Source organism: Aethalodelphis obliquidens, unplaced genomic scaffold, assembly GCF_003676395.1.
Source record: "Aethalodelphis obliquidens isolate GAN/ISIS:26980383/991018 unplaced genomic scaffold, ASM367639v1 scaffold133, whole genome shotgun sequence".
In the NCBI taxonomy this organism is placed as follows: Eukaryota; Metazoa; Chordata; class Mammalia; order Artiodactyla; family Delphinidae; genus Aethalodelphis; species Aethalodelphis obliquidens.
This window is the reverse complement of record NW_020838077.1, coordinates 902,102-929,692: the sequence shown is the minus strand read 5'-3', so window position 1 is coordinate 929,692 and position 27,591 is coordinate 902,102. Positions and strand designations below refer to the sequence as shown.

The 27,591-nt window shown below is 52.6% G+C and overlaps 1 protein-coding gene across 1 annotated transcript; it reads left to right on the top strand.

Moving 5' to 3' along the window:
- The first annotated feature begins 209 nt into the window (after window positions 1-209).
- On the top strand, window positions 210-27,591 carry GABBR1 (gamma-aminobutyric acid type B receptor subunit 1). Its single transcript, XM_027099591.1, has 22 exons — window positions 210-283; window positions 725-818; window positions 1,494-1,697; window positions 4,046-4,066; window positions 5,531-5,691; window positions 9,047-9,181; window positions 9,550-9,720; window positions 10,780-10,881; window positions 11,445-11,510; window positions 11,954-12,145; window positions 17,110-17,352; window positions 17,977-18,040; window positions 19,299-19,376; window positions 20,729-20,879; window positions 21,370-21,502; window positions 22,810-22,926; window positions 23,023-23,130; window positions 23,541-23,634; window positions 24,282-24,409; window positions 24,986-25,114; window positions 25,317-25,460; window positions 26,150-27,591. Exons 2-22 carry the CDS (start codon window positions 725-727, stop codon window positions 26,321-26,323), a joined length of 2,709 nt encoding a protein of 902 aa, XP_026955392.1. The 5' UTR covers window positions 210-283; the 3' UTR covers window positions 26,324-27,591.

Sequence of the window (27,591 nt, the reverse complement as noted above, 5' to 3'; positions counted from 1 at the left end):
TCCCTCCGCCCGGGAGCTTTCCCCGGTCCCCGGCGCCGCCTCCTTCCCTCCCGGCTCCCCGCTCCCGCGGCCGCCGCTGCCCCGGGGAAGGAGAGACGGGGGTGGGGTTTGGGGGAGGTGAAAGAGGAGGAGAGACCCTGGCCGGCGAGGAGCCCGGATTCGCGGGGAGGAGGGTCGGGAGGAGGGGGAAGGTGGAAGAGAGAGGAGGGGGGAGCGGGGAGGAGCGGCGGGGCCTGGGGCCTTGAGGCCCGGGAGAGCCGGGGAGCTGGGCCGGAGCGCCGAGGTAAGAGCCAGGGCCCGGGGGAGGCAGTGCTTGGAGAGGGGCGCGCGGGGAGGGCCGAGCCGGGGGTCTGGGGGCCGCGGGAGAAGAGGAGCGGCGGGGAAGGAACCGGGAGCGGCGAGGCGGCCGATCCGGGGAGCGTGGGGAAGCCGGGCTCCGGCGAGCCGCGGGGGCCGGGGGAGAGGAGGTGGTGAGAGGTGGAGTCCCGGGAGGGTGGGGGGGGCCGAGGGAGGCAGGAGGAGGGTGGGGACAGGCTCTCTCTCCTCCTCTCCCCCCACCCCGCGCCGGGCTCCGCCCCCGCCTCCTCCACGGGGCGCTTTTCGGGTCCCCGGGCTGAGCCGGGTCGGAGCCCGGGAGGCGACCGGAGGGAGGCCGGGCCGCCTCCCGGGTCCGGGCCAGCGCCGGCGGGGCTCGGTCCGGTCCTCACGGCCGCCTCTCACTCAGATGCTGCTGCTGCTGCTGCTGCTGCCGCTGGCGCCACTCTTCCTCCGCCCCCCGGGCGCGGGCGGGGCGCAGACCCCCAACGCCACCTCGGAAGGTGCACCCTTCTCCGGCGACCTCGGGCACCCCTCCACTCCACTCCCCCTTTCCTCACATCCTCTCTACTATCCCGTCGGCCCTACGTAGCATCCCGGCCTGGCAGCCCCGTCTCCTCGGCCCCACTTTACTACTCCTGACCTCTTTTCCATCACCCCGCATTATTACCCAGCACCCGTTTCTCTGGCCCCCGGTTACCACACTAGGCCCCCTTCCTGTGACCCCGCATTATTCCCTCAACCCCGCCCCTCTTTCTGGGCCCCCCATTGCTACCTCAGTTCCGCCTTTTCCTTGGTCCCACCTTGCTGCCCAGGTGGCCTTGTAAGACCCCCCCCATGCTAATTCAACTCAGATTCTCCTTTAGCCTTTCTTAGCAAACTCACTCGCATAGCATACCCTTTCACGATTTCTTAGTTACTTTTCTCCATTACCCCAACCAGCACCCTTCCCTTCCCACTTGTGAGCTCCTTGACCCTGCCTCATTCCGCTGTGTCCTTCCGCCCAGGGTCTGTACCCCTCCCCACTCTCACCCTCTCGCACCTCATCCCATCCCCTTTGTCCTCCACCTGCCCGTTGACCACGCCCTACCCTCCCCTGCCTCCCGCTGCTGACTCTGCCTTTTCCTTTTTCCCCACCATCCCTCTCTTTCCGCCTGCCTCTGGACTCACCCTCTCAGGTTGCCAGATCATACACCCGCCCTGGGAAGGGGGCATCAGGTACAGGGGCCTGACTCGAGACCAGGTGAAGGCTATCAACTTCCTGCCCGTGGACTATGAGATTGAGTATGTGTGCCGGGGGGAGCGCGAGGTCGTGGGGCCCAAGGTCCGCAAGTGCCTGGCCAACGGCTCCTGGACAGATATGGACACACCCAGCCGCTGTGGTGAGTAGCCTCTCAAAGCCCCTCTCCTCTTCAAGCGAATTCTTCTTCCTGTTTCAAACTTAGCATCATTGCTTGCAAGTCAGCACTTTAAATCCATTGTAACTAAATTCACAAGTACATTTATTGAACAACTACTATGTAAGAGGGGCTTTGCTGTGTGCAGTTGCAGGCAGCAAACTTAGCAGCCTGCACATTTTATTTCATCCTCCCTTCATTAGGCCACTGCCCATTTGAGACAATAACTTGGTTATTCATCTTGTGAGTTAGTCTCTTTGAGGATTATTAGTGGCAGATTATGCAAAAATATTCTAAAATGATTTCATCACATTTTCGAATACTTGTCTCCAACGGAGAGACCATATACCCCCAAACTAAAACCCAGTTTAACGTGAGTATAAGCCAACGATAATAAGGCAAATCTGACTGTGCATCTAAAGTTACATACATCCACACATTTCAAAGCCAAAGAACCGCCCACTGTAGCTGACTCTGAAGAGGTCCCATTTTATGTGCTTATAGCTCCATCTTGGGTTCCTAGGATGGAAATGCTTTTTCTTTTTCTTTTCTTTTTTTCTTTTTCTTTTTTTTGGAATGTGTGGATGCTTACAGGGTTAAGGGAGGAGTGGCAGCTAGAGAAGCTAATCCTTTTAACACCTGATTTCCTGCAGAGTAGGATGCTTGTGGACCCAAACTCAAATCTGAGCCCCCTCCCTGCTCCCTAGGGGGAAGGAGTCTTCTCCAACTCGCCTGTCTCTATTTTCCTGTCTCCACAGTCCGAATCTGCTCCAAGTCTTATTTGACCCTGGAAAATGGGAAGGTTTTCCTGACGGGTGGGGACCTCCCAGCTCTGGACGGAGCCCGGGTGGATTTCCGGTGTGACTCCGACTTCCATCTGGTGGGCAGCTCCCGGAGCATCTGTAGTCAGGGCCAGTGGAGCACCCCCAAGCCCCACTGCCAGGGTGAGGGGAACAGCTGCCTGCATGCAGCAGATGAGGACGCTTGTCAGAGGATGGGAGTGGGGTGGGAATGGATGGTGGGGAAAAATAGGGTGCTATACAAAATGGGGGGCATGGGGGAGGCAGAGGTGAATGCTTAACACTTTCCTCCATCCACCTGCCTCAAACTTGCTGCTGCAGTCCCCCGTGTCCACTTTATCTATGCTGGGGGCTTCCTTCCTTTACCTTTCTCTTTTTTAATATCTTCCCCGTGCTCCCAATCCTTGGGTCTCACATTTTCTCCTTTCCTGTGAATCTCTCCCTCCATCACCCTTCTTAAGGTTTAACTACTCCAGTTTTCCCCGGCCTCAGTTCCTTTCTCGAAACTTAGAACTTTCTATGCATAACCTTCTTCTAGAATTGATCCCTCTCCCTTCATTATATACCTGAATTATTGTAAAGACTCAGCAATAAATCATATATCATATTTAGAAAAATCGATAATATTGAAAAGGCTATCCGGGGTGGAAAATTATCAGGGTAAAAATTTAAAAGACTTAAAAGTGGGGGCAGAATTGTCAGAGTATTAAGGACTACCGAGGGATGGGGTGGGAAGAGGACAGTCCTTTTCTATACCTCCTGGACAACCTCCATCATTCCCCAAGGGAATCCGTCTTGTGTCCACCACCCCCTTTTTTTCCATCTAGTTCTGCAAACTTCCCCCTTTCCTGGGCACCCAGATTCTCCCTCTGCAGTCTTCTCTCCTGGGATGCAGGCATACTTCATGCTTCCTCTACCTTTGTAGACACTCTGCCTTTCAAGATCCTTGGACCTGGCTTTCCTCACTAATTATTCTGCTTGTAGTTTACCATTCCATTCTGGAAAGTGGGACTCCCAGCCAGGGGTGGATTTACTAAGAAGCTAATGAAGTTTAAGCTCCAGGGTTCCTCACTTATACAGGCCTCTTCTTGTGCTCGAATAATGTAGAAGGTTCTAATAATGTGTTCACATGGTCATAGGTTTTTGTAAAAATTGCAAAAGTAAGATATTTTAACAGCAATAGTTTAAAATCAATTGCATTTGTAATTTTTTTCGCTTAAAGAGAGACCCCCAAATTTTATAATATTTAGGCTCCACAAAACCAGGATCTACCCATGTTTTAGCTGTTGGCACACCTGTCTCAAATTCTGTTGTCCTATGAGAAATAAAAGAAGAAAACCAACAAGTCCTGACCCACAGCCCCACCTTGCTCTTATCCCCAGGCACCTTCCCCTCAGAAACGCAGGCTTCTGCTCCCCCCCCCACCCCGGTCTTCTTCGGCATGGACAGGTGTGGGAGGGGGCTGGGGATCAGGCCTGGGAAGCTGGGCACCACTGGTAACTCTTCTCTGATCCCCGTCTTTCCTGCTGCCAGTGAATCGAACGCCACACTCAGGTGAGATCGGAAACCCTCATCGCGTGCACAGCAATCCCCTTACCCTTCACTCTTCGCCCTCCACCCCCAGGGATTCTGCCCCTAGGCTCTGAGTTCTCATCCTTCCCATTCCTCCCCCACCTTCCCTCACCCACCCCAGTAGGCGGCTGGCCCTTTCTTTCCCTACCTGTTTCCAGCCTCCAGTCCCGGTTTTCTGCGAGGCTGCGGTCCCTCCCATCTCCCCGCTTGGCTGCACGCCCCTCGGCTCCGCCTCCTCCCAGACTCCGCTTCGGCCTAATGGCAGAGCCCCAGCAGGGGGCGGCAGAGTGCTGGGAGACCCGGAGCTTCCACCTCGTCCTCCCCTGTGGGGTTCCTTCCGACCTTCTCTGCCTGCCCCCTTCCTAGGATTTCACCTGCTGACTCCATCAGCCTGGCCCAGCCATCTCACCCATTGCCAGGCCTCACTCTCCCTCCTTCAGCTCCTCCCCACATCCTTTCCTTCCCTACGCCCTTCCCCTTCTCTTTTATCTCAGTTCCTTCTCCCACCACCCTTTCTCAGCCTCTGTCCACCGAGCCCCGTGTTCCCTTCCTATACCCCCATCACCTCCCCCTGTACCACGGCCCTCCCTCTTCCCCACCCAGCTCTCCCTCTCTCTCCAAAACCTTTCCCATCGCCCTCTCCCTCACCACCCTCAGTCCTTCACCCCAGCTATTCACACCCCCATTAAGACGCTTAGGCGCCAGCCCCTTTTCTCTCGCGTCCCACTCTCGTCCTCCCCTTCTCCATCGCTCGCCCCTCATGGCTTCAGCCTCCCGCGGCTCCCTCCGCCCACCCCGCCCTCCCGGCACGCCCCTTCGCCTCGTTCCTCCTCCACCAATGTTCCCTTAGGTGGGATCCTTCCCTTCCTCGTCCATCTCTTTCACCCTAGGGGTCGCATCCTCCCTCTCCTCCCCTCCTCTCACACTGGTTCCCACAGCGGCGCTCGCCTCCATCCCCGCCCGCTTCCTCCCTCCCTAACTCTGCCCCCCCACCCCGGCTGCCGCGCGCCGCCCTTGACGTCAGAGCCCCCTCCCAGCCCTGCATCTCCCTCCTCCTCCTCCCCTCGGTCGGTCAGTCAGTCCGCGAGGAGAGTCCGCGGTGGCGGTGGCGGTGGCGGGAGCTAGAGCCGTGGGGGCCGTACGAAGCCAACCCCCCCTGCTTCCCCGAGGCCCTATCCCCCTCCTCCGCACAAAACCAGGAATGGAGGCGCTTCCCCGACATCCCCTCAGCAGCCCTCCCCGGGAGAAGTGTCCCCCCTGAGCTCCTCCTCCTCCCCCAGCAGCCACCCCCGCCCCCTGCCATGGGTCCGGGGCTCCCTTCTCCCCGGCTGGGGTGGCCACTGCCGCTCCTGGTGGTGATGGCGGCGGGGGTGGCTCCGGTGTGGGCCTCCCACTCCCCTCATCTCCCGCGGCCTCACCCGCGGGTCCCCCCGCACCCCTCCTCAGAACGGCGCGCGGTGTACATCGGGGCGCTGTTTCCCATGAGCGGGGGCTGGCCGGGGGGCCAGGCCTGCCAGCCCGCGGTGGAGATGGCGCTGGAGGACGTGAACAGCCGCAGGGACATCCTGCCGGACTATGAGCTCAAGCTCATCCACCACGACAGCAAGGTAGCCCCGGACATGGGAGTGGGTGGGAGGTGGGGGGCAGGGGGCCAGCTGCATGTACCTTAGTGTGAGTCGCTCCTGGGGTTGCCAGGCAGACCCCTCCCATGTGTGACTAGCAGAAGACAGGCTGGGGGTGCGCGAGCTCAGGGAGAGTCTCAAGGGCTGGAGGTTCAAGATGAGGGTCTAGGGGTTCAAGGTGGTTAATCACGCTGCAAGGCTGACCCTTCTGCTCCCGGAGACCCTTGGAAGTGCCGGGGTGGGGAGTGGTTGGAGAAACTGGGGATGGGTTTGGGGTACGAGCTGATCCAGTTCCTCCAGAGAGTAAACTAACCCTGGGATGGGTTGGGGGATGGAGGGAATGAGGCGGGAGCTGGATCTGGGGTTTACATTTACCATGGTAACAAGGTAAATCTTGGCAGCAGGTTGGAGCTGGAAGGAATAGGGACCCAATGAGCAAAATTTGGAGGGACTTGAGCGCTCTAGTTTATTTATCACAACAAACAACAAGGTAGCTGTGGTCCCTACCTGACTCTTTCTCATCCCTTCATCCCCAGCCCTGTCGCAGATTCCTGGATTGTGGGACTATATGGCATATTGTGGTTGGGGAAGGCTAATGGTCAAGGGATGGGCAGAGGCACTAGGAAAATGATGGGATTACAGGTCCACACAGGAGCCCCCGCAGAGCATGGGGATGGTGAAGAGTCGGGACGCAAGGAAGAGAAAGAGAACAGGAAAGAATGGCAGTGGGGAAGGGGGACCAGGAGGAGGGCTGGGGACAGTGAGAGACCCTGGGGCATCGTGTGGAACTCGGCTCCTAAGTGTCTTCCCTGCAGCACTGTGGCCTCTGAGATGTGAGAAGGGAAATGGGATGTAGGGTTAGGGGGGTGGGGAAGAGGGAGAGGGGGGAAAGTAAGAAAATTTGGGTCCAGGGGTAGTAGGGGATAGTCCTGCAAGATTCCTTTCCCACCCCTATCCCCTACATGAATGATTGGGAGTATGGGGGAAGGATGTGGCACATGGAAGGAAGGCGATTTGGGACCTCAAATCTATCTTCTGTCATAGGAGGCCCCGGAGACTTAAGGGATTGGGGGAGAGTGAAAGAGTACAGAGGGGAGCCCTTGGTGATCTAACACCTGGGGTGGACTGAGGATTTATATTCGTTCTTTAGAACAGCAATCTACACCTAGATATAGGTATGTGAGGAAGGAGCGGGCAGAAGCGGGGTTGAAGATAGGGCGCTTGGGGAGAAGACGGCGCAAGGACTCTTAGGGAACTTTGAATCCCTTCTGATGCTTTTACAGTGATTCTCAAACTTCAGTGTACCTAAGCATCCCCAGAGAAGTTTGTTAAAAATACAGGTTCTAAATCCTTGGTCAGGGATGAGTCCCAAGGATCTGCACTTTTTCCAGTCAAAATCCCATGAAGCTAACCCCAGGATGCCTATAGGAAGGGCCGCAGGGCACAGGAAAAGAATTAGTTAGGGTAGGAGAGGCAGGAAGAGAAAGAGGGTCAGATCCCGTGGAGGAGTCAAGCTTAGGAGAGCAAGAGAGGTAACTGGCTATGGGGGTTGGGGGGAGTATGGGGAGAGGGACAGGGAGGGATGGGTGCAGGCTTTAGAACAGGGGATTGAAGGGAGCTAGGGGAGCCCTGGGTGTGAGCTCAAACTCATGCACCATGACAGGTGATTCCCTGGAGGTGTTGGGGAGCAGATGGGGACCCAAGAGAAGGGGGGCTGGAAGAGAAAATAGCAGAGGCAGCGAGGGGGAGATGGAAAGGCAGACAAACTGGAAAGTGTCGTTTCCTGCCTGCAAATCCGGATCCTTGCTCCTTGCGAGAGCAGCAGCGGAGGAAGTCTATTGGAGAGGGGGTGAGAATCACGCGGCGCAAGGGATGTGCGGTGATGAATAGGGCGTGGAAGGGGAAAGGGGTGTAAGAGAAGGTCGGGAAGGAATGAGGAGACAGGAGAGACACTGGAGTAGCGTACATTGCCCTGTTTGCCTGTATCTTATGTGTTCTTATCTGTCCTCATTGTTTCTATTAACCTTCTCTTCAGACAAGAAAGAGAGGGCCACAGAGGGCCCTTGGGAGAAGCTGGGGGCAGGATCTGGAGTGATAGATGCGGGAAGGTGGGACGTGAGAATGGTAAAGATACACAGAGATGCCCAAGTGGGAGGGATGCAGAACCTTCCAAGCACGCAGTGGAACAGACACTGAGCGCTGCCCTTAGCAGGGGTGTGGGTGGGCGGGCAGCAGGGAGCTGGTTCTTTGGGCCAGCCTCCCCTGGCTCCCCCTTCTCCAACTTCCCACCGTGTCCCAAATGTCAGGCCTCAGTGGGAAGCGAGCAGGCCCTAGGGGGCCTTCTTTATTTCCTTCTGCTTGCCCCCACCCCCATATCACCCTCCCCAGTCCCCTCTGTCTCCTGTCTGTCCCCTCTGCCCTGGCTCCCCACTGGCTTCCATTTCTTCCCCACTTCGTTTGGGGCTCCAGCAGCTTCTGAAATGTCATATTTCAGCAGGAGGGGAACAGGCAGTGGGAGCTCCATGGCTGGCTCTTCCTCCCCTCACTTCCCCTCCTCCCCTCCTCCCCTCCAGCGCCTTGTTTACTTTCCCAGCTCCATTCTTCTCTTTCAGGCACCCCTAAAAGCATCTGGTTTCTTGAGCATCCCATTCTATTTATTCTCCCCAGCTCTTCCCTCATCCTTGTTTCTCCCCACCCCTTTTGCCCCTGAATGTCTTCTTTTTCTAATGCACCCGTCAAATGTCAGAGCCCAGCAGGAGGACATGGATCCGCTGAGCCAGGACCCCCTGGTGGTCTTGTCCCTGTTCTCTCCTGTTTATTTATCTCTAGCCCTGAAAAAAGAAGAGGGAGAAAAAATAGTAGGTGGGAGAGGGAGTTTGCAGAGGTGAGGGAGGGCTCTTCATAATATGGCTTTAAGGAGGCTGTCTGGGGACTTGAGGAAAAATTTATTCATATTCCTGCAGACTCTTTTCTACTCACAGATGTTTGGAGCATAGAAACCTGGGGAAAGGGGGCGGGGTGATGGAGCGAAGGTGGGCTAGGGGATGTCTGAGGATGCGCTGAAAGGAGGGAAGGCAGTGTTTGCATACACACTGATGGGGGGTGTGCAGCAGAGGGTGTGGGTAAGGCGCCAGGTGGAAGACAGAGAAGGGTGTTTCACGAATGAGGGGAAAGGAGACTCAGGAAGGAGAAGAAATGGTGATAATGACAAAAGGGTTTCAGCAGAGGGATGGGTAGTGGGGGAAGTAACTAGGTTGTTGGGGGAAAAGAAAAGAGTAGGTGTCGCAGGGAGGGTAGGAGCCCTGGGGGAGCTTCCCTCATCCCCTCCCTCCTCGTTCAGTGTGACCCAGGCCAAGCCACCAAGTACCTGTACGAGCTGCTCTACAATGACCCTATCAAGATCATCCTTATGCCTGGCTGCAGCTCCGTGTCCACGCTCGTGGCTGAGGCTGCCAGGATGTGGAACCTCATTGTGGTAAGCAAGGCCCTGGGGGCCAGAAGGTGGGGCTGTCCCCTGGGCTGTACTAAAGAGGGCGGGTATTGCAGACCACAGCGGGCCCACTTCCGAGATGGAGTCCTTTGCAGACCTGAGCTAGTTGACCTCCTAGCAACACTGGCCTGCCAGGGCTGCAGCTGACCTGCTCTCCATCAGAAGGAGTGGAAGTCAGCTCAGTGAAAGGGCACCCTGATGGAGGGGGCTTTTGAGAATCACTTTTCCTTGGGCAGAGGTAGGGAGGCTTGGATAGAGAGAGAGAATCCCAGAGGCGGGGAGGGTTGAAGGAATTCTCGGCAGCTCTTAGTGAGGCCGCCATAAACACGTCACCCTGTCCCCATCTCTCGTAGCTTTCCTATGGCTCCAGTTCACCGGCCCTGTCAAATCGGCAACGCTTTCCTACGTTCTTCCGAACTCATCCATCAGCCACACTCCATAATCCTACCCGGGTGAAACTCTTCGAAAAGTGGGGCTGGAAGAAGATCGCCACCATCCAGCAGACCACTGAGGTCTTCACCTCGGTGAGGAGGCACAGGGTGAAGGGAGCCTTTGCTCAAATCCCAGCACAGAGAGATGTGACACGGGATTCGTTTGGGGGGCAAAGACCTTGATTCTTTATCAAAAGAGAACACATTCCGAGTGGGTTAAGTGCATGTTCTTCCTGTAGCCAGAGGAATGAACAAGTTGAGTTTCTGGGACCCTCTCCAACTTTCTGGTCTTAGGATTTTTTTTTTTTCCTGCTTTGAGGCTCTGTCCCGCAGACAGAGAGATTCCAAGTGACCCAGTTCTATTAAAGTAGGTTCACTCTAAAGTTGAGGCAAGATAAGGGAGAGAATATGAGATAAGAACCTATGGAAGTAGTAGATTCCAGAGGCACTCAAGGGGAGGTGGTGGGCGTGTGTGAAGCGAAGAGAGGGAATAGAGAGGGAGGACGGAGGGAGAAGGGGAGAAGAGAGGAGAAAGAGGCAGACAGACGCGTGCATGTACATGGTCTGGTAATTGATTCAGAGATGCGGACGTGCAAGGAGAGGTGGAGGGGAAGAGGGAGACTTGTGGGGGAAGAAAGGAAACACCTGGCTCTGTACCCAGAGAAGACAGTCTGCTCCCTCTCTTTAGTTCTGTTCTTTGGGTCCTCTATTCACTCTCATGTTCAGTGGCGCTTTAATCCTCCCCCAACCTTCTCTCAGTGACTCAGGACATTCTCTGAGCCTTTGTCTGTCTGCCCACTTGCCTCTTGAGGTTGACATCATCCTGCCTGTACTAGACCCTGCCTCGTCTTTTCTGGTTCCTCTCTTTTCCTTTCCCCCATTTTGGCTGTCAGGTAGGAGTGGGGTGATGGGGTGACTTCCCTGGGCACAGATCCTCAGGAGGGGCTCACCAAGCACCTTCCCAGCTGGAAGCTACATCCTAAGACTCCAGATGCTTTCCTTCGAACTCTTCCCACCGGGGACAGGGCTGTTGAAGGGAGGTTCAGAACGGCTCTTCCTTTGCTCTGAGAACGCAGCCCCCTGTACTACCTCCGGTCTTTACTCCTTTGTGCACCCTGTGTCTTTTCTATTTGCTCCTCATCGCCACCCAAGACTCTGGACGACCTGGAGGAACGGGTAAAGGAGGCTGGAATCGAGATTACTTTCCGTCAGAGTTTCTTCTCAGATCCAGCTGTGCCCGTCAAAAACCTTAAGGTGATGGGCCCAGCCTGCAAGGGTCTGGGTGGGGAAAACAGTGGTGGGTTGGAAAGGAGAGTCACGCAGGGACAGGTTTTGTTTTTTGTTTTTTTTTTGGTATTGAGGTATAATTGACATATGACATTGCGTAAGTTTAAGAAGTACAATGTGTTGGAACCTCCCCGGAGGTTCAGGGGTTAAGACTCCGCGCTTCCAGTGCTCCCACTGCAGGGGGCGTGGTTTTGATCCCTGGTCAGGGAACTAAGGTCCCACAAGATCCCACATGCCTGCACGGCCAAAAAAAAAAAGTACAATGTGTTGATTTGGTACATTAATCTATTGCAATTTATTACCGCTGTAGCATTAGCTAACACCTGCATCATGTCACGTAATTTCGATTCTGTGAGGCAGTAGCAACTCCTGGGGAAGTTTAGCTCCATCTTCTGGCTGACATTTATCTACTACCCATTGAACAGAACCCTGCACTAAGCACTCTGGGACAGGAAATCAAAGCTGTGAAAGTGCTTGGCTTAGTCCCTTCCGGCGTCCCTCAGAAGCTCTGTTCTCTCTCCATTCTGTAGCGCCAAGACGCCCGGATCATCGTGGGACTTTTCTATGAGACCGAAGCCCGGAAAGTTTTTTGTGAGGTGGAGTTGGAATCTGAGGATGGAGGGGCACTGGGTGGGCTCTTTGCCTTGGGTGTCTCCTGGGCTCTCCCCTCTGCATCTCTGAACGAATGATCGGAGGTGAGGATTAATACGAAATCCCTGTCTGTTGGCTCTGACTCCACACCTTGTCTTCTCACACATGTGACACTCTCTCCAGGTCTTATTTTCCTATCGCTTTGTGTTTCTGGAGGAGCCTGTGAATCCCATCTTCCCTGTCTGGCTGGAAAAGACCACTTAAAAATAGAGGCTGGGGAGGTACTTAGAAGGAGGAGGAGTCCAGCCTTCCCTACTACCCCCAGACTTGTAGATTTCTTGTTTCAATTCTCTGTTCTTCTCTGAATCTGAAGAGGCTGCATAGTGTCAAGTGAGATAAGACAAAGAAACAAAACAAAGACCCAGCCCCCCTCCTCCTCTGCATTCAGGTGTACAAGGAGCGGCTCTTCGGGAAGAAGTACGTCTGGTTCCTCATCGGGTGGTATGCCGACAATTGGTTCAAGATCTATGACCCGTCCATCAACTGCACAGTGGACGAGATGACCGAGGCGGTGGAGGGCCACATCACCACTGAGATTGTCATGCTGAACCCTGCCAACACCCGCAGCATTTCCAACATGGTGAGTGTGTGAGGACTTGGAAGCTGGCACCTGGGCAGATGGAGGGGACTGAAGGGGTCTCTTAGGTGAGGGGAGCAGGTATGGAGTTTGGAGCTCTAGGAAGGCAAGGGGCCTCTGCCTACCCAGAACTTGTTTGCATCGTGTTTCCTGTGGATTCCACCTCTGCTGTGACTTCCTTGGGCAGAAAAGAGAGAGTTATGAGAGTGGTGTGTTCAGTGGGCCCCTGATGAGTTGCAGAGCTGTTACCATGGAAATAAGGAGCAGTCGGCAAGAAGTCAAATGAGGGAGAGGCGTTAATGACAATATAGATGCTGTATCTGCAAGCACACCTTTATAGGAGCGCTGTTCCTGGGCAAAAATTCGTTTTATTTTCTTGGTGACTTCAGAGCACTTTAGAGTTGCTTAATATTCACTCCTGACTGATACTCAATTAGCTTGGCTTCTGATGCTTTTTTAATGATTCTCTTTTAGAATTTTAGAAGTAGAGGGACTTTTGAAATCAGTTAGCTCCAGATAGCTGGTTAGTGACAGACCTGGAGCTAAAAGACACACTCTCTGGTGTGGGAATCAGCCTACAGGTGAGGGGCACAAGTGAGTAGGGTGTGGTGTGGCGGGGAGACCGCTTTCTTGCTCTGCACTGCATCTTAAAGAGTACGAGAATCTTGGGTGAGCTTGATAAGGGCAACCTATGTGTCTGCTTATTATTCCAAGTGTAGCCCCAGGACTGGAATACCTGCTTTGGAGAGCATGCTAGGGGTGAGTGAATGACTGTAAAGCCACCCTAATATCTTATTTGTTAAAAGTTGTAGTAATAATCACTTTTATGTAGTAAACCAGGAGCTTAGATCCATGATTTCAGTGATCCTCATTGCAATACTCTGATGTAGACTTTCATTTCCATTTTATAGAGCAGGAAATTGAGACTCAGAGAGGTTAAGTGATTTATTGCAGGTCACCAGCTACTGAGTGGTGAAGCTGGAATTGAATTCTAGTTGAATCTAACTCCAAACCCTCTGCTCTATCACCTCCCATGGAAAACCCTGAAGTCTCACTAACAAGCTTGTTATCAGCTAACACTGTTTAGCAGATGACAGTTTTTGAGCAAGGGAGAAATAAAATCCAGGAATTTTATTCTGCAGTGGATTGTGATGGAAAGGTCAGTTGCCACAGGTACTCTGATCATGGATACTGTCCTGGGACATTTCCAAGGGATCTTGGTTGAAAAATACGATGGAAAAATTCTTCAAGATCACTTCCCTGTAGAGCACCTGAGAAGTGAGTTGTCCTCGAGAACCTGTGAAGGTAGAGGAGCTGGTAATCAAAGCCAGAAAGGCTTGTTGGTACCCTGAGCCCAGGACCTGCCAATAGTGGCTTCTGCCCCATAGCAGGGAACTAGAGGAGCTCCTGATAGGACACAAGGATTTGGTTGGGGGTATAGGGGGACTTCTGGGCTTTTGAACAGGATGAGCTGGAGGGTCTCTTTCTGGCTCTTCATCTCTAGAGAAAGATGGTGTCTGCCTTTGAGGTCTAGAGCTACTGCTAGGCCTGCTCAGTAGCCTAAAATGCCAGGTGAAGAGGCCAAGATTTTTCAGAGGGTAGATGCCATCTTAACAATTGACTAGAGAAGAGGTTGTAGATGAATCAAATAGGATCAAGAGAAGTGGACCAGAAGCAAGGGTCGAGTCTATGGCCCAGAGCCAAGGAGATTTAGAAAAGAAGCAGAGTTGCCTTCACTCTGTAAGGATGGCCTTATGTTTAGATCAGTAGTTCTCAAACTTTAGCTTCTGTCAGAACCACAACTGGGCTCTTCCCTTGGAAGTTCTGATTCAGTGGGTCTGGGGTGGGGACAGGGACTTCACATTTCAACGGGCTCCCTGGGGATGTAGATGCTACTGGTCTGGGGAACACACTTTGGGGACTCTTAGGGCGGTGGTTTTCAATCAGAGGTTGCAATGTTTAGGGACAATTTTGGTTGTCACAACTGGTATCTAATGAGTAGGCCAGGAATGCTTCTGATCAACCTACAATGCATAGGATCGTCCCTACAACAAAAGGTTATCCTGCTCAAAATGCCAGTAGTGCAGAGATTGAGAAACTCTGGTTTAGAGAAAGCGTTTTTAGGAGCCAGATATGGGAGAGTGGATTAGAGTGGTTTTGGAGAAAAGTAGCTCTGGGTTGGAGCTGTACTAGAGATCAGGTACGAGGCAGCACACCTGGGGGTGAGATTGTCAGTAGATTCTGATTGGGATAGAGGTCCCGTCAGACCTGGGTATGATAGAAAATAAAACTCTACCTCAGGATACACATTTTAGATCACCGTTGGGCACCTATTCTCGTGCAGAGAGACAGCCAGACAGGGCTGTTAAAAATTTAGGGTCGTAAATTTGTACTTGGTCATTTCGCTAATTTCTGTGGGTTGCAGAATTTGTGTTGTTCAGTTTTCCTTAAGCCGCCTTGTAACATTTGCATTTGAAAATTTACAACCACCTTTGCTGACCCAAAGGGGAGAGATTTTTTGGTAATTTTAGTCATGGGTGGGGACAGTGGTGCCCCCAGTGGCCAAGTGTGTTAGTGGTGGTGACCTGGAGCCAGCAGAGAGTATGAGGATCCGGGCAGGGGACGGCGACACGCGGAGCAGATGATTCTCTTCCCATCTGGGTGATTTTCGGATGCAGTGTTTACTTTGAACTGAAGGTCGGATGGACTTGGAGGCTGAAGCATGACTCAGAAAGTCTCGGGCTATCCGCTGTCTGTCAACGGGTGCTCTCGGAGAGAGACATTTCAGCTTACAGAGACAGTGTAGGGTAGTTGGAAGAGTAAGGACTTTGAATGGGTTTGAATCCCAGCTCTTCCACGTACTAGCAGTATAACTTCAGGCAAGTGAAACTGTTCTGTGTCTTAGTCTCCTTATCCCTTTCTAAAATGGACATATAATAGTATTTACCTCATTGGATTATTTGAGAATTTAGTAAGTTGATATATGTAAGGCCAATATAAATGTTAGCTATTGTTATGATGAACATTATTCTGTTTAAGGAGTGGTGATATTAATGAAACATTTCAACAAAAGAATTAAGAGGACTTGGAGATTTCAAAGAGTCTAAGGTGATTCTAAGGTTTCAATCTTATAAACTGGGGAGTGTTGGAAAAATGGAGCTTATTCTTAGATACTTATAATTTCAGGTTATTGATTATATAGTTACAAATGGCTTAGAGACAGTTGGAGATTCAGGACTTGAAATACTGAGCTGGAATTATAGATTTCAATGTTAGTAACAAAAATGAAGTTGAAAGAGAAAATGTAACTTACTTTATACCCAGCATTTTATACATGTTGTTATTTCATCCTTATAATGACTCTTCAAGGTAGTTAATATTATTCCCATTTTAAAGCTGAATAACTGCATAGTGAGGTTTAATAACTTGTTTCAGATTATATAGCAGGTAGGGGGCTTAGTTAGAATTAGAAGCCATCCTTCCATTTATCCATCCAATGGACATTTTTCTTAAAGACAATTTTTTGGAAGCAGATTAAGTTCACAGCACCATTGAGAGGAAAGTACAGAGATTTCCTGTCTGCTCCCTGCTTCACTCATTGATAGCTTCCCCCAACAGAGTGGTTATAGCTGATGAACCTATGGTGATATATCATTGACACTCAAAGTCCATTGCTTACATGAGGGCTCACTTGGTGTTGTACATTGGGTGGGTTTGGATAAATGTATAATGACATGTACCCACCAAACAGAGCATTTTCACTGCCCTAATCTATAGACACTTATTATTTGTCCAGAGTGGGCTGGGCATAGTGCTGGATGCTGAGGTTTAAGAGCAGAATGGAACCTGGTCCTGTCCTCAAGGGGAGTAGAGCCCAGGCCTGCCTGTCTTCAAAGCCCAGGCTGCTTCCACTGCACCACACTGCCCGTCCTTTGCATTTCCCACTCCCCCGTGTCTCCAGAAAGTTGAATAGAAGGAAAAGTGGGCAGGGCACCAGGAACAAAGATTTGTATGTATTCTTCATTCATCTATTCATTTCTTCATTAGAGTATGTTTGTATATTAATAAATTCCAAATCTAAACAGAGTTGTGTAATGCCCCTGTGTATTACCTGTGCCATGCCAAGAGGTGGCCACTGAACCTTTCCTCGTACAGTTTCTAGGAGATAAAGAAGGGCAGAAGTGATTTTCCCCATTATATGGAAGACATTTCCAAAAACTGAAGCAATTTACTTACAGTCATTTAGCTAAACAATGTTACTGCCAGGTATAGAAATTCAGGTCTCTTGATCCATTTCATGACAGAGCTAAAGGAGCTATTATTCTTTTTAGCTTTCTTGGAAAAAAAAGACGGAGGGTTGGGAAGGGTGTGGGTAAGGATTGAATAATTGACTTCAAATGTGTGAAGGGTGTTCCTGCAGTCCCAAGTCTTCTGAAAACCCTCCAAGAGACAGTGAACTGAAAGCACACGAGGTTGGCAGGAAGTTAGCATGCTAAAGAAAAATCTTCCTGGTTGACAGAGTGAGGAAGGCTGTGGTGTCACCTTTTCCGGGCTCTTTCAGAATTGGAGGAGCTGTTAGTTCCTGCATCAGCTCTATTGGGAAAGTCTGAAGGCTGACAGAACACCAACGCTGCCACTCGTCACTGGCGTAGCCAGGTCTTTGCTTTGCCCTCTCTGCTTTCTATCCTTTGCTGTTCATTATGCAGAGCATCTATTTATTAAACTTCTCTGTTTGCAGTTCTGAGCTAGCAGCTGTGCACACTAAGGCCATCGGACCCAGCTAACTCCTGCTCTAGTCTAGTAGCTTCTGATCTGAGACAGACACGTGGGTATAGTTAAAGATGTTGAATGTACATACTGTCAATCTGACAACATGCACGCAAACCATCCTTTCAAGTCGAAGTGCCGGAGCAGAGTCAGAAGCCCACCCCCACTCCAATCCTTTCCTCCTGTTCTTCCCTCCCCAGACGTCCCAGGAGTTTGTGGAGAAACTGACCAAACGACTAAAAAGACACCCTGAGGAGACGGGAGGCTTCCAGGAGGCACCCCTGGCCTATGATGCCATCTGGGCCTTGGCATTGGCCCTGAACAAGACGTCTGGAGGGGGTGGCCGTTCAGGAGTGCGCCTGGAAGACTTCAACTACAACAACCAGACCATAACAGACCAAATCTACCGGGCAATGAACTCCTCGTCCTTCGAGGGTGTTTCCGTGAGTTACAGCAGCCCCTCACTTGCCTCTGTCCCCCCATCCAGAGAGACCCCTCCCAGCTCCTTCTCCTGGAGACATGCGTTCTGTCTTTCTCAGTTACCTCTCTGCAATAATCGGTCTCAGACCAGGGAAGTAGGAGCCCCCAAACCAGAAAGCCCCACGGAAGGCTAGAAGGGAAACGGTATATTCCGTTTCTTTCAACCTCTCCCCTCACTTCTCTTCAGTCCCGATATTTATGAGTCAGATGAAAATTATAGGATTTTAAAAGAGGAAACAGCCTGAAAGATCATCTACTTATTCCTTTTAAAGTGGGGGAAAACAGCGTCCAGAGGGATTTGGTGGCTTTCTCGGGTCACACAGCCAGAAGCCAGGTCCCCTGGTGCTCTATCTGGGGATTTTTCCCATTCAAATCTCCTGGGTGAAGCTTCTTTTCAAAAGAATAATGTTTCTAAAATCTAGGGTATAGGCATCTGGGGTATGTCCTATATGCAGGCAAATGCCATAAATAGAATTCATTCAGAAGCTCGATTACATCAAAAACATAAGGATTCAAAGAGCTCCTGATGTTCTTTTTTGCTCTTGCTTTTATCGCTTTGCCTTCCTCCACATGTTTCTCCCCCTCAGGGCCATGTGGTGTTTGATGCCAGTGGCTCTCGGATGGCGTGGACACTCATCGAGCAGCTACAGGGTGAGCACAGGGGGGTGAGGGAACGGGGAGGTCGGGGGCCAGGCTGGGGCTGGGCTAGGACACCGTCGGAGGAGAACACCAGGAGGAGACATCAAAAGATTGCCTTGGCGCCTCCCTACCTCCTGCCCGCTCCTCTAATTGTTTTCATCAAGCTTCTAAATAATAATAATAGTAATAATAATGATAATAAAAAGCTTAGCTATGGGTGGGTTTCTCTGAGTTGCGGTGATTGTGCGTGCAGGTTGAAAGCAGCCACTCTGCTTCCCCAGCGGCCCCCACTTTGATTTGAAAGGTTTCCCTTCGGTGCTGAGTTGAGGGGTTCATGACTTGTTGGTGGCGCACTCATGGGCTCAAGGAAAGCCGAATCTGGGAAGCCTGCTATTCTTAAAGGGAATCCATTGCATTTCCTTGATTTGTGAACAATTATTTCTAATTCTTCTGTAGTGCGTATAGCTTGGCTTTTCTAGACGGTATTTTCTTATACCTTAGCGCACTTCACGTATTTGCAAAACTTCTGAATTAGTTTTTCAACTCCACCCCCCTCTCAGCCTCTTAGAGCAGGGCCAAAAGAACCATTTCTTGGCCTCCTGTGAAAAGTTTCTTTCTTTCCTTCCCCCCACCTCCCACACCCTCTCAGATCTCCTTTGTAACCAGGACAAGAGGGAATAGACTTCAGTCGTGGTCAAAGGGGTGTGAATTGGCTTTAGAAGGGAGAGTTATGGTAACTGGGGCAGCTCTAGAAATCTTAGGAGTGACTGAATTTCACTTCGTGGCTTTTCAAAAGGCAGATGCAACTTGGCTAAGGAATTAGAAGCCAAGTCAACGGAAGAGAAATTTCTAAAATTAAAATGAAAGCCTCTGGGAAAATAGATCCTGTGATTCTGTCTATCATGAGAGGGGGAATAAACAGAAACACTTGAAAGGTTTAGAAGCCAGAATCACAGTGAGAGACATCTTGCTGAGGTGTGAGCCTGTGGAATGGGTGGCAGACATACTGTACAGCCTTCTTCACTGAAGGGCTTTAAGCATATAAGATATTCTTATTTGTTTGCGTTGCCTTGGAACCCACCCTATAGTGCTTTTAAGTCAGATTGCTGATTCAAGTGACCCCCAGGTCCTCCCAAGTATCCTTCAGGGGCTCAGGTGAAGGGAAAATCAGATACGACCATGGAGAACCACTTTAGGGAAATGGGAGGTTGAGAATGCCTGGGATCGGCTCTTCACCTACCTGTGGTCCCTCCTATGATCGTCCATCCAGGTGGCAGCTACAAGAAGATTGGCTATTATGACAGCACCAAGGATGACCTTTCCTGGTCCAAAACGGATAAGTGGATTGGTAAGTGGATCCTGTTTATATTTTCCTTCAACCCCTCTGAACAATTCAGAAAAATGGTGTTTGAATGAGGGTGGGGTGGTAGGTGCCATTAGGTTGAAATATGCCGGGAGATGGGCCAGGGGCTGGGTTTCAGAGAAAGGGAATAAAACCACCAAGACGTGGGTAGGGGAGACTGGTGTATTTGGAGAGGGAATAGGCGGTTGGTAGCAATGCACTCTTAAAAATAGTACATTGCTGGGATGACTGGGGATCAGAGGCAGGGGGTGGGAAATGGAAACTCCATTTGGGTTTCCCAGATGTTCTGGTGACTTGAGGTATCTAAACCAGCTACTTTAATCCTAGAGTTGCCTCTTCAGCTTTGATAGGAAAATGGTTGCTTAAACTGTAGGAGAGGCTGCAAAACCTCATTGAATTGTCTTCTGCTAAAATGTGCTTTTTAAAGAGAAAAAGGGAGCAATTATATTCTTTGTGTGCTTGGTGAGCTAAATGATAGGAAATGGGAAAGATACTCGAGGTGGGCGAAAGGAGGTCTCTATTGATCAAACAAAGGTTTGGCATCTTGAGGAGGGAGGGGAGACACAGCCGTGGAAGACAGCTGCCATCTGCCCTGCCCAGCTGAAATCTAGTAGTTCTCAGTACTGCTGGAGTTTGGAAATTTTTTTTATAATTTGAATTTAGGACAGTGTCTGTATTGCTATAAATGCTTCATGGCCTAAATTATGCTTTTTTTAAAAAAAGCTAAGCAAATTGAAATTAGTCTTTTTTTTTTCCTTTCTTTGAACTCTTTGACAAGTTTGAGCTTCCCTTTAATAATAACTGAAAAACACCGTTGGGAATATCACCCTGACAGCAGTAAAATCACGGATCAGTTTTTGAAAAAAATTTCCTCCTGAGGTTAGGAGGCCAGACTCGGTACTTTGAGGGACTTTAGCTTCATGATTCTATGATTGTCTTTTGCAGCTTTCGATTTGAGTTGTAAGAGACCTCATAAAATTTATTTCTCAGTATCCCCTTCTTTCCCCTCTGTTTTCCTTTGCCACAAGAAAGACAGAAAAACACAAAGAACAAACAGTAACGAAAAAAAAAGACTCTACAACTTCAGTGATACAGCTCAGCTTCTAGCTCCATCTTCTAGTCTCATTTCTGATTGTTTCCTAAGAGCCCCAGCATCAAAGAGCATTTGACCTGCAGCGGCCCCTATTCAGGGCAGTTAGGGCCTCCTGTCCTCAGAGCTAAGACCTGGATGCCCATCAGCAGCTTTGTCCTTCTTCCCTTTCTCCCGTCCCACCTTCATCCCTTTGTCCTCCCTCCTTTCTCGTCCCCCTCCCCTCCCCCTCCCCTGTGCCATGCAGGAGGGTCCCCCCCAGCTGACCAGACCTTGGTCATCAAGACGTTCCGCTTCCTGTCACAGAAACTCTTTATCTCCGTATCCGTTCTCTCCAGCCTGGGCATTGTCCTAGCTGTTGTCTGTCTGTCCTTTAACATCTATAACTCCCATGTCCGGTAAGTTTCTCTTCTGACATTTCCCTGTCCTTTCTGCTTCTCCAAGATAACAGTCATTTGCTTGAAGGGAGTGAGAAGGAAACTGTGTAGCTTCTGAGGCTGTGCATCCTTGAGGTTTCCACTCTGAATTATTGCTTTCCCAGTGACCAATGGGAACAAAAAAGGAGAAACCAGCTATAACTCCCATCCTTGCTCCAAAGCAACTAACGGAAAAAAAAAAAAAAAAAGCCTTTGGGACCGGGTAGCACAGTGTGCGGCTCTAATAGATTGTGTATGGCGGGGTCCTGTGCAGGAAGCCCTCTGCAGCCCCGCCACGACCCAGCTGGCTTTGTCTCTCGAGGCTCCGCTGGCTGGTCCAAGCCTGCCTTCCTCTGCCCCCGGCCCTGAGGTTGGGGTCAGGCCCTTGTAGGGCGTTTGGGGAGCTGAGCCTCCCTGGAGAGGAGGGGTAATTCTGCTCTTCTCCCTCTCTCACCCTCTGCCTCTGCCCTAGTTACATCCAGAACTCACAGCCCAACCTGAATAATCTGACTGCTGTGGGCTGCTCTCTGGCGTTAGCTGCCGTCTTCCCCCTCGGGCTGGATGGTTACCACATCGGGAGAAGCCAGTTCCCCTTCGTCTGCCAGGTGAGGAGGGGGTGGCAGGTCCCTTGCAGAGCATGGCTCTCCCGGCCCCTCAGGAGCGCCTTCTGTGATGCGCCATCCCCTGCCTGTCCTTCTCCTTGTCTTTCCCTGACCCTTGTCCCAGTTCCTTCTCCTGGCATCGCCCCTCTGGTCTCTGTCTGGCTCCGTCCCTTCTTTCTGTGCCTCCAGAAGTTTTCATTCTGGAGCTCGCTTGTCAGTTCCAAGGTTGCCATGGCATGTCTTGCAGAGAAGAGGGGGAAGGTATCGAAGGCGAAGGAAGGGGGTCTTGCGCAGAGAACCCTTGGACAATGGTGGGTGGCCTGTCTGTGGCATGGGGGCTGAGAACAAGAACTGGGGACTTCCCGTGGGAGCCTTAGTTGTGGTTCGGAAGGACGGAGGCGGGGGATCTGAACCAACAGCAAGGAGAGCTGGGGGAAGGGACCACTCTCACACAGGGAGGAGGCCTTGTGGGACTCTTGGTACGTGGAAGGTTCTGGGGCTGCTTCAGCAGCAATATTTGTTTGGTTCTCTCTTATGCTGTGGGAAACACCCACCCTTTTCCCTGCCCCTCCTTACTCCTCTCTCCTCTGCCCTGTGCCTGTCCTGATCATGCATCCATGCACATGGCATTCGTGCACACATACACCTACAGTTCCTCAGAGGCTCTCTGTCCCCAGTGAGACCTAATGCAGGGGGAGAGCAGACAGTTAGCTGCAGTGACATATGAGAGGCATCTGCTGTGGGAGCAAAGAGAAAGCAGCTCACTGTCAGAGTAGCCGGGCGGACCTCACCAAAGGCGGCATTTGAATAGTGAAGGATGCAGGGGATTTTGTCAGCTGGAGAAATAAAGGATGGTTACTCCAGGAGGAGAGGGAGCATCCTATGGGTAGCAAAGACTCAAGGGTGAGGGCGAGCAAATGAGCAGTTCAGCAGGGCTGGAGCACGGGGCAGGTGAGGGCCTGGGGGGAGATGAGCCTGGGAATTTAGGTGGGACCGTGTTGTGAAAGGCCTCTTGCCACATCTGGAGGTGTTCAGGCTGCAACCTGTAGGCACTGGAGAACAGTCAGAAGTGACTAAAACCCAGTCTTTTAGCACGATCACCCAGGTGGCAAAGTAGCAAAGGTGGATGGGAGGAATTTATGAAAGGTAGGGAGACTCGCCGCCACCCCGCTGCTCCCCTTACCCCTGGCCCCCCTACCGGCTGCGTCCCGCCTGCCTTGTCATCTGTCACCTCCTACAGCCTGCCCCATCCTAGCACAGTCCCACCTGTTGCCCCGCCCTGTTCTTTCCTGCCCTCTCTCCTTTCCTAGGCCCGCCTCTGGCTCCTGGGTCTGGGCTTTAGCCTGGGCTACGGCTCCATGTTCACCAAGATCTGGTGGGTCCACACGGTCTTCACAAAGAAGGAGGAAAAGAAGGAGTGGAGGAAGGTGAGCTGCTTCCGATGCCTCGGTCCCTAGCACCTTGGCTCTCGGGGTTTGGAGGACCCCCACCCCAACACTCCTGTACTCCATGTGTTCACCCAGACCCTGGAGCCCTGGAAGCTGTATGCCACGGTGGGCCTGCTGGTGGGCATGGACGTCCTCACCCTCGCCATCTGGCAGATCGTGGACCCTTTGCACCGGACCATTGAGGTACCGCTTGGGAGAAGGCCCTGTGGTCAGGAGGCCGAGGGGGGCTCAGTGGTGGAAGGGCCTCCGGCACTGCGTGTGGTCTTGAGGAGAAGAGCCGCTCGTGGGAGGTGTTTTCCAGCCCAGTGCGTCTCAGCAGCTCTACCTCCTTCCTGGAGGGAGCTGCACCAGAGGCTCTGGATTCCTCTGAAGAAAGGAAGTGGTGGGGAGCTGGCAGGATGTGCAGACTTCAGATATCATGGAAGGTGGGGGAACAAGCACTTTTAAGGTGTTTAGGCAAGTGCTCCTGGGATCTGGCATCAGAATTGAGGATCTCATCAGAAAGAGGGGGCAGAGTTGGGAGTCAGGGATTGAGCAGAGGTGGGAAGGGGAGGATGGCAACCATCTTTCCTGTGGCCCTGTCTCTCCCTTAGACTTTTGCCAAGGAGGAACCGAAGGAAGATATCGACGTGTCTATTTTGCCCCAGCTGGAGCACTGCAGCTCCAAGAAGATGAATACATGGCTTGGTGTGTGGGACGTGGGGGAAGATGCCACTAAGGCAGGGGGTGGGGTGGGGCAGGGACAGTAGCTTTGGAGGGAGAAGTGTCTTTGGAAAAAGGCAGAGAGCTCATGTCCACCCAGTGCGAATGTCCTCCTGTTTGTCATTGCACTAATCTTTTCTGAGAATGGGGAGAGCTGGTCTTTTGCGTGAGGAGCTTAGGTCTAACGCAGGGATGAGGCAGAGCTTGTATTCATCAGAGGGATCAGTGATGATGCCTCACCCTCATCTCCAGACCTGACACCATCTCTGTCTGGTCAGCTCCCTGGAGTAAGACCGGGGCTGTGAGGGGTCAGGCCCCCTTTGGCCTTTTTAGCATCCCTCTGACCTATAAGCACAAATGGCAAACCTACCCTCAGCATGGAAAGCCGTCTTCCCACCTGGAGAATAAGGGAGTGAGACACTGTGTGAGTGAGGTCGGGGCGAGTTGGGTGGACAGTGGGGGCAGTGGACAGGGAGGGGTGTGCTAGGTCAGAATGGGTGGATTGGAGAGGAAGCCCCCTTTTCCTTGTGGGCGACCAGGAGGAGTAGCAGCAGGTAGAGAGCACAGAGAGCAGGGGAGTGAGTGCAGCCTGAAGGTCTGGTCGCCCGCGTGACCCTTTCCTGCCCTCCTAGGCATTTTCTATGGCTACAAGGGGCTCCTGCTGCTGCTGGGTATCTTTCTTGCTTATGAGACCAAGAGTGTGTCCACCGAGAAGATCAACGACCACCGGGCTGTGGGCATGGCCATCTACAATGTGGCGGTGAGCTCCCCAGACCCCTGGCATCGACCCTGGGGACGGACTATAGCAATCCAGGTGGAGTGGCCTGGGATGAATCAGGTGCCAGATGTGGGGTCAGCTGGGTGGAAGTCTTCAAACGTTTTTTAATGTCTCGGATTTGTTAAGCACTTTACAGTCTGTAAAGCACACATTAATCTTCATACAGCCACCCAGTGAAGTGGATATTAGCATCCCCACTAGATAGATGAGGAAGCAGAAACAGGTGAAATTAGTTGTCTGTGGTTCACAGGCTGGAATCTGAGTCAAGATTTCCTGCCAGGGATGCCCAGGGACTGGCTCTCGGGGACTCTGATGTGTGTATAGAGGTCCTGGGAGCTCCTGCCTTGAGGGAGGGGTTGACCTAGAGCTGGAGCTGAGCTGGAACAGTTTGTTTGGCATTCTTCTCAATCTAGAGTTGAGGACGATCCTGACTTTGGGTCCTTTTCAAATGGAAACTTCCCCAGGAACCTGTCCCCATAGACTCTCTCCCGGGGAAAGAAGACCTCGGCTCTCGTCTGAGCCGGCAGATCTGCAACCCCAAACATGTTCTGCCCCCAGGTCCTGTGTCTCATCACGGCTCCGGTCACCATGATCCTGTCCAGCCAGCAGGATGCGGCCTTCGCCTTTGCCTCTCTTGCCATAGTTTTCTCCTCGTACATCACCCTGGTTGTGCTCTTCGTGCCCAAGGTGTGGTTCTGGGTGTCCTCCCACCCTCTCCAGCCCGTGTCCCCTCCATGCCTTCGTCGCATGTCCCCTCCTCCCACTTCATCCCTTGTTTCGGGCCCAGCTTGTTCCTCTTGTTTTCGTTCTTTTCAACTGCAAGCCACCGTCAGCTAAGCACTGACACTGTCCCTGCTCGGCCATCCATGCCCCTAACCTCCACCCCCAGATGCGCAGGCTGATCACCCGAGGGGAGTGGCAGTCAGAGGCGCAGGACACCATGAAGACGGGGTCCTCGACCAACAACAACGAGGAGGAGAAGTCCCGGCTGTTGGAGAAGGAGAACCGTGAACTGGAGAAGATCATTGCTGAGGTGTGCGGTGAAGGCAGGGCTGGTGGCGGGTCGGGGAGGCCCATGTCTCAGGTCCGGCTTCTGGAGGCAGAGTCTGAGATCAGCCTTCCGGAGCCTGTGGTTTACCAAGGGAGGGTCTCAGGAGACAAGCGGCCAGGGAGTGAGCGGAGGAGGACGGGGAAGGGGAAAGGGTGGAGCTGGCCTCAGGTAAAATCGGGTGCTGGCCTCGGCAGGTGGGGGCGGCTCTGGAGCACAGCTGCACGGTTGGCTTCACCTGCGGAGGAGCTGAGGGGGTGGCCCTGGGCTGGGGGTGGCTGGCTGCGGGCCTTGAGTGTACCCTCCAGTGAGAGGGGTCTGGGCAGGTCCCCAGGGTGTCCACTGTGCCCCCGCTGTAGCTAGAGGCCAGCGCAGTGTCAGGCTGGGGGGTGCTCAAGCTGGGTTGACACTAATCTGTGCGTGAGTTACTGGAAGCTGTGTGCATGGACCCGTGTCCCCTCCCCCCAGCCCCTGTGTCTCCCTGATCTCTTTCCTTCACCTGGTGCCCCACTGTGTTCTTTCGGCTCTCCCTGTTCTTTCCCCCATGCCTCGCGTTACTTTCTTCTGCCAGTCTGCCCCTGCGTCTCCCACACAGTTTCCTCTGCCTGTCTTTCCCTCCCCCAGCCCTTCCTGACTTCCTGTCTCCCACTCGCCCAATTGTTTTCTTCCTCCAGAAAGAGGAGCGAGTGTCTGAACTGCGCCATCAGCTCCAGTCCCGGCAGCAGCTCCGCTCCCGGCGTCACCCTCCGACACCCCCAGACCCCTCGGGGGCCCTGCCCAGGGGGCCCCCTGAGCCCCCCGACCGGCTTAGCTGTGATGGGAGTCGAGTCCACTTGCTTTACAAGTGAGGGCGGTGTAAGGGGAGACAGGCCAATAGGCGGAGGGAGAGGGAGAGGGAGAAGGGGAGGGGGGTTGGGAGGAAGCAGGGGATACCAGCCCCAGGTGGGAAGAACACTACTCCATCCCATCTCTTGTAAATACCTGCCCCTCTGCAAGCCCCGGGGTTTTCTGGGTCTCCAGTACTCCCGGAGCCAGGCCCTGTTCTCTCATTCGTTCGTATGATTTTCTATCTCTACTTCATAACCTAGTTTGTACCTGGCCTGAAGCTTCTCACTCACTGGCTCCTCAGCAGCCTCACTATGTACACCCTCTTCTTTTCCTCTGTCCCGTTGCCACGGCAACCCCACAGCTCCCTTGCCTTTGTGCTCTGCTCCCATCCAGCAGGGGTCTCCCCAGAGTGCTCTCTCTACCCTAACAGGGCCTGGCCATTCCTCGCACCATCCTAATCTCCTTCCAGCCCACTTGCCCCTCCACACATGCACACGTTTTGTTCCTCTTGAATTTTGCTGCTGCAGGGCACTCATTCTTGTTGCCAAGGCTCACATTCTCCTCTCTGCCAGACACACATTCATCCTCCCCTCCCTGCTCGTTCCCACTGCACAGGCTCCTGTGTGCGCACGCGTTTCACACGTGCTTTCTCCACCCTTCCGCATATGCTCCATTGTATTCCCTTCCCTCATGGCTGTGTGTGCCCCTCTCATGGTCATGGGTGTGTCCTTGTGAGGGCGTGTGTGGGTGGGCGTGTGCCATTTGTCTAGCATGTCTTCCCTCCGTGCACACATCCAAGCTTATCCATGCACTTTCCCTGTGTGCCCTCATGGTGCCTTGCGTACCCTCTTCTTTCTGCACCTTAAAATCATTCTGTTCTTCTAACAGAGTCGTACACACCCACCCTGGCCACTGTTACGCACTTTTCCCCAATTCATGTTTGGTGTGGCTGCCCACATCCTCTCTTTGTCACACTTGGTTTCCGCTCGCACTCTGCAGCCTCTCCTTTGCGCTCATGGACCACCCTCGGTCCACACTCAAAATCGTCCTCTCCCAAGAGTGCTCCCTTTGGTTTTGTGTTTTTCTGGGGGAAAGAAAGGAGAAGAAATGGGGGCAGGTTTGGGGAGCTGCTTCCAGTGGATATTCGGTGAGAATCCTGACCAAAGGAAGGCACCCCTGACTGTTGAGATGGAAGATGGTCCTATGGGGCGGGAGGTGGCGTCCCTTTTGCACTGTGGTGTCTCTTGGGGAAGGAGCTCCCCAAATCTCAATAAACTAGTGAACGGAG

Bases quoted from the DNA above. Each gene is read 5' to 3' on its own strand.
- GABBR1 (XM_027099591.1), top strand. From the start codon at position 725: ATGCTGCTGCTGCTGCTGCTGCTGCCGCTGGCGCCACTCTTCCTCCGC. The intron at 1,698-4,045 runs GTGAGTAGCCTC...TCCTGCTGCCAG, and splicing joins GGACACACCCAGCCGCTGTG to TGAATCGAACGCCACACTCA. The intron at 23,635-24,281 runs GTGTGTGGGACG...CTGCCCTCCTAG, and splicing joins GAAGATGAATACATGGCTTG to GCATTTTCTATGGCTACAAG.